Below are 6,558 nucleotides of genomic sequence, written 5' to 3'. Positions count from 1 at the left end.
TTTGTAAACTCCCTTCCCAGAGGGGGGCCCGGGTATCCATAAAGGATTTCCACACGTAAAAAAAAAGGAATAGCAAACGAGCGCCACTTTTTAGTCCTTTAGGACATCCTGAGGATGCTCCGCCGGATGTCCTGAGGAAGTCCTGGGATGCTCCGCCGGATGTCCTGAGGAAGTCCTGGGATGCCCTCAGGACGTCCTCAGGATATCCGCGAAGTCCGTCCTGGACGTCCTGAGGACGTCCTTGTGCTATTTGGGAAGGATATCCGGTGGTTTTGTACACCCTTTATAATATTATTGTACTTATTGTACAATACCAATGAGTACATTAATATAAGTACTTATAAAACTATTCTGTATGAGAGTAATCGAGGAATCCTTACTTCCAATAACATTTATGTTCGATTATATATTATTTTGAGTTTTGTTTATAAAACTTACAAAAAAATGAAAACACTGATGCTTTTATCCTTCATAATTTTAAAATCAGATCTTGCAAAGAAAGAACAGATAAAACGTTAGATTATAATGTAATACAAACATTTTCTTATATGCTATGTGGACGCTTATGGAAGATTTTTATTTACAACAGTATTTAACATTTTAGAATTATTTCTGAAGTAAGTTTTATACATAAAATATTTATATAAAATATTTATAGTAATACAACTATGTCCTGAAAAGATCCTAGAACATCCCGGGACATATTCAGGATGATCCTGAGGACGTCCTGTGCTATCTGGGATGGGTTATTTACTCAACTGATTTTCACCTCGGATTCGCTAGGATAAACTGTAGATTTATTGAGAGAACCAGTATACTGGAGACACTATAATCAGAGATGAGACACCAAGCCGGTCCGCCATGTTTATGCTCAATCCTACGAGAGAGAAAGAAATATACACTATCTCACTCTATCGTATAGTTAGCTCTTTTCAGCTGCACTACTGCACTTGTGTAGCTGACAAAGACCACAAGGACCTAACCACAAAATCACGACAGATAAAGGATACATTTATTAAGTGACTTATTGAATGCAAAATGGGCGGATGTTCGTACCAATTTTGCAATAATTCCTTCAAAAAAGGATATACAATGAGAATTTTCCCCAAAAATGCAGAACGTCGAGCTGTATGGATACGAAATATGGGTCGTGACAATTGGATACCAACGGATCATTCTTATCTCTGCGAGGTAAAACTATTTTTATGCAATAATTATTATTAAACTTGTGACCGTTCGAATTGTTAGTTGCTGTGCAACGGATAGCCGCGGGAATTCTAGGGTCCGGCGGTGGGTGTCTCGAAAAGAGAGAGAGTCGGTTTTAAATCTTAACTATTGCTATATTTTAATACTTAGTATTACCGTAACTATTTACACTGACTTATCGCTAACTTATAACTATCCTTATAACTACGGCCGTTCTGACGGCGGTTCGCTATTGCATAATCTGGCGCTGGGCGCTTCGAGATCGATGCGCGCGATGGCGATCGATTGGTTGGTATGTCGGCGGCGGCGCGGTATTGGCGGCTCGGTTCGGTGCGTTCGTACACGCTTCGGTCTGCTCGGACTCGGCGCGGCGCGGCGGTTCGGTGCGGACGGCGCAGGCGCGGTCTGCTCGGTGTCGGCGCGGTATACTGTCTGCCCGCGGATGACAGCTCGTGTTCGCGGTTCGGTTAGGTTAGGTGTCGAGCCACTCAGCACATGGCGAGGGTTGTAAGCTACGCTCAACTCGCGATAGCCTACGGAGGAGGATGGCCACTCAGCACGTGGCTCGGAACGGCAAGGATCTCCCGCTCAGCTCGCGGTTCTCGGGTTGACGCTCAGCACGCGTCAGGATCACAGGCGGGTCGGTGTCTCGCTCAACTCGCGAGGTTAGAGACGGTTCGGACTCAGCGCGTCGTCACCGTCGGGAGACCAGCTCAGCTCGCTGGTCGGGATCTGGTGCTCTCGGTGGATTCGTGCCGGCTTATATACCCGTCGGTTGTAGGTGCGGGACGGAGTGGTGCCGGGGAACTTGTGCGCGCGGTGGGGAGGGTTCTTTGTTGTTAACGGCACGTTACAAACTATAAAATAAAAATTGTTTTTATCGTAATTACACTTTAGTTCGAAAATGTGCTCTTATTAGGCCTCCCTTTTTCTGTACTTGTACTTTTCATTCCAGAGCCTTATGTAATTTATTCGTCATTAATATAGCTTTGTTTTCTGTTCCTGCACTGGTGAACTAGTGCAGTAAGCTAGAATGAGAAAAATATCCTGGTCTTACTCTAATTTATTACTGGTTCACCAGTAATATTTATATACTGGTTCACCAGTATAGGAACTGAAAACAAGCCTTATAATTCATGTATTTGAAAATCAGCGGCAATAGCATAAACATGGCTGACCAATCAGAAGATGATCCCTGATGTCTCATCTCTGATTATAGTGTCTCTACAGTATACAAAAGAAGTGCTCGCGTACTACTACATCATGGCGGTAATAATGATAATGGGGGGGGGGGGGCGAACAAGAAAGAGCGGAAGTGAAGCCATGTTTTCCTTTTAGAAAAAAGGTGCTGCCAACTTCTCTCGGTTAAGGCGCGGGTCCAATACAGATCCGTAACCATAACCGTAAACGTAAGAAGTTAAAAGACTGTGAATCCGTCAAAGAGTCTACAATAATTGGGTCGTTGGGGTTCTCGTCGTAATCCGTAAAAGTTGGTTAATTTGAACTTTTAAGATATGATAACGAAGAGAGGTTAGAGTGACATTCATCAAGAACAGGTGTGAGATTATATAAATATTATATAACTCCACACGATGGACTCCATAGACCAGCGCTTAATCGATGCAATCGAGAAATGTGAACATTTATATAATAAAAACAATCCGGATTATAAGGATAAGATAAAAAAGCAAAATTCATGTAAAAAAATACTTGTTTTTATCAGAGGCTCTTGCACTAATTTTAATAGACAGTCGTGTTAAAAACCTTTACAACGGATTCATCTCTGTCGACGTGTCTTCAGTCCTCTTTATGTCCGGGAACATTTAGAGAAGACAATGAGACCATGATAGAAGAATGTGATTCTTTAACCATAATTTTAACGAGTTATACTGAAGAAGACCCGAAACAGGGTCGAAACGTTTATATTAAAGAGATAAGTTATTTCTAAATTTGTGAGAACCGTCTTCCGTTCATTTGTGGCTCACATTGGCACTTTTCCCGTTCCATACAATTTCTTTTTGAGAGCCTTCACAACATTGGAATATTCTAATTTTAATAGTTTTTCGAATTGTATAACACTCATTCGTGCAAACTTGAAAAACTGTTCGTCATCATTGTTTTTCATAAATTGGAAGAGGGTGTGTTAGGTAGGTTGAATAAATGGACTGTATCACTGGATTTTCACTTGGCTTTATAAGCGATAATGGAGACACACGTTGCCTGTCGGCGTACATTCGCCATCTTCTCTTCTCGTCGGGTTCGGGCCGCTAGCGCCCTCGATGGGTACAATAGGTACATAAACTCGAGTATAATACTCAACCGCGAAATTAAAATTAAAACAGATCTATAATCTCCAACATACCCCCCCCCCCCCCCGACATTGAAAGATACTTTCAATATTTAACATAAATCAATCGCTTTTCCTAAATGTAGAGTTTAATCTAGAATGCAATAATAGTAATGAATATCACATGGTTAATAAGTACTACGATGCTAAACGCTATATTAAAGTTACCAATTACGCATACTTAAACTTATAAATTAATTATCCCATTCTTCGTTAGTTGGTAAGGGACAAAGTTTGGGAGTTGTAATAGTAGTGGTTCCCGTCGATGTCTTTACAGTTGCGACCCTTACTATCCCGTCTCTCCCTGGGCTGCGTTCAGATACCCCACCTAGGTGCCCCGAGTCACCCAAACGCCGTTCAGATTCCTCCTACTTCCACCCAGGTGGCCTCCGCGTGTTCCGTTCAGATTTCACCTGAACACACCCGGGTGAAAGGAAAAAGCACCCTGCTTCTAGTACAGGGTGCCAGCGGGTAGATTTTACCGCCAAGTGAAGTGCGCGAATTATTGTTAAAATCTGACAGTTGTGAGGTTAGGCTCGGTGAATCTGCGACGCTCCCGTATAGCGGCGGTTGGTGTCGGTACGACAGGTATCCTAACCCCAAAACTGTCAGATTTTAATAATTTATAGCTATCTTATTAGTGCCGACCGACGGTTTTAACTTGCAGATTCGTGTTTTACAGGCCAAAATACACGCTATTCTGTGAATTTTTATCACAAACATAGAGTTAGAGGCTTTCTTTCCAGGGTTGCGTTCAAATTCTCCAGTCTACCGAGGTCACCCAACAGTAGCTCCGCCCACTCCCGGTCCACCCTACCTGTACCCGCCGGGTGGAAAATCTGAACGCAGCCCTGGATGGATGGACACAACGCGTCCGAGTTTCCATTTTAGTAGAGAAAGGTTGTCTTCCTTGATGAGTACCATAGTGCCTTGGTTGATAGGAAATTTAGCCTTCTTCTTGTTGGCACGTTGTTGAAGTTCCGCGATGTGTTCCTTACTCCTTCGTTTCCAGAAGTGCTGTTGGAGACTCTGGATAAATTGCCACCTAGACAGTCTAGACTCCGGTGTTTCGGTCAAAAGAGGATCGGCTGGTTCGGTGAGCATGCGACCGACGAGAAAGTGAGCAGGCGTGAGGGGTGTTAGTTCGTTGGGGTCAAATGATATAGGAATTAATGGATGCGAGTTTAACACCGCCTCGATTTGTGTAAGCAACGTATACAATTCCTCGAAAGTTAAAATAGCATTGCCTGCTACACGCCTTATATGATATATAGTTGATTTGACGCCCGCCTCCCATAAACCACCAAAATGTGGTGAATGAGCCGGTATAAAATGCCAACTGATACCAATTTCGCTGATGGCCTCTCTTATAGAATTATTCTTAGCACTAGCTAAGATTAAGCAATTACTAAATTGGGCCAATTCCTTGAGCTCTCTGTTAGCCCCGACGAAATTAGTACCATTGTCGGAGTAAATGTGCGCCGGTTTACCCCGTCTAGCTGAAAAACGTCTGAGTGCCGCAATAAACGCCTCCGAGGATAGATCAGAAACCAACTCTAGATGTATTGCCCTTGTCGCGAAGCAAACGAACAAACATACATAGGCCTTATGTAATTTACATCCTCAACCCTTCCTATCCTTTATATTGAATGGCCCTGCATAATGTACCCCCGTTGTATGAAAGGGCGTGGTTAGTGATACGCGAGCCCTTGGCAATTCTCCTATAGGAGTCTGTGATAACTGAGGCTTGCTTCTAAAGCATCTAACGCAATCGTGTACCGTTTTTCTCGCTAGGTTTCTTCCACCAAGTGGCCAAAACTGCTGACGTATTGAGTTTAATATTGATTGCGGTCCTGCGTGGAGTAGTCTTAGATGTTCACCGACAAACAGTAGTTTTGTAAATTGATCGTTAGCCAACAGAACTATGGGATATTTTTTAGCCATACTAAATTCTGAGTTTGTTAATTTCCCACCAACACGCATGATTCCTTCCTTATCAACGAATGGATTAAGTGTAGCCAATCTTCCCCCGGTTATCGAATTACCCTCCTTAAGTGTCTGTACTTCTGTAGGAAAAGAATCCCCTTGGGAGAGTTTAGCAAGATTATGTAATGAACTCTGCAGTTCTGCAGCTGTTAAAGATCCTATTTCGCGTTTATCCTTATTTCGACAATTGAAGGTAAAACGTTTGCAATATGCCACAACGCGAATCAGTTTTCTCACATTTGTGGTGATACTAAATATAGATGGACTATTTAGTTGTGTTTTTATAGCGGTACAAATTATTCGCTTCAATTCTATTGCAGGAGCATCCGACTTAGGTATGTCAAGCCACTCTTCTTCAGTCTTCTTCAGGAAAGATGGACCGTACCACCATATAGTGGATTGTTGTAACTGAGCAGGAGGTAAACCTCGTGATAACAAATCAGCTGGGTTTACTTGTGTTGGTACGTGACGCCAAGTCTTGTAATCGGTTAACTCCTGTACTTCTGCTACACGGTTAGCCACAAATACTTGTAATTGATTTGGCTGCATTTGAAGCCAATGGAGGACTATGGTTGAATCGCTCCAATAGACAATTCTATCAATTGACACGCGTAAGACCTGTGTTGCCTTTCTTGTTAGTCTTGTAAGAGTAAGAACAGCACAAAGCTCCAATCGGGGTATTGTTTGTAGTTTGAGCGGCGCCACTCTTGTTTTTGTGCACAACAATCGAACCCGTACTTCATCTTGATCTGTCATAGAACGGACATATACAGGGTGATTCAAAATAGGTATAGTGTCCCTGAAATGTCGTATTCCTGATTAAATTCTAAGACGATTTTTCTCTTACCAAAATGTTCTCCAAAGCTTAGTTTTTGAATTATTCAAAGAAATAGTCAGCGAATAACTGGCCGAGTACAAGAGGCAGACAGGAGCGGCGCACCGCCGCGGCGCCCGGCGGCTCACGCGGGGCGGTCAGCTGAGCGATCAGCTGCAGCGTTGCACACGCACATCTCTCTCTC

The 6,558-nt window shown here is 43.0% G+C and overlaps 1 protein-coding gene across 1 annotated transcript; it reads right to left on the bottom strand.

The window, feature by feature from the left end:
* Positions 1–4,061: 4,061 nt before the first annotated feature.
* On the bottom strand, positions 4,062–6,295 carry LOC105557366. The gene is made up of 3 exons (XM_012004584.1): positions 5,182–6,295; positions 4,371–5,109; positions 4,062–4,146 (listed from the first exon to the last, which is right to left on the bottom strand). Exons 1-3 carry the CDS (start codon positions 6,293–6,295, stop codon positions 4,062–4,064), a joined length of 1,938 nt encoding a protein of 645 aa, XP_011859974.1.
* Between the last annotated feature and the right edge of the window lie 263 nt (positions 6,296–6,558).

Source organism: Vollenhovia emeryi, unplaced genomic scaffold (assembly GCF_000949405.1).
Source record: "Vollenhovia emeryi isolate VEMERY1.0 unplaced genomic scaffold, V.emery_V1.0 DF939505.1, whole genome shotgun sequence".
In the NCBI taxonomy this organism is placed as follows: Eukaryota; Metazoa; Arthropoda; class Insecta; order Hymenoptera; family Formicidae; genus Vollenhovia; species Vollenhovia emeryi.
The sequence above is the reverse complement of the archived record's forward strand: the minus strand, read 5'-3'. Positions and strand labels throughout refer to the sequence as shown.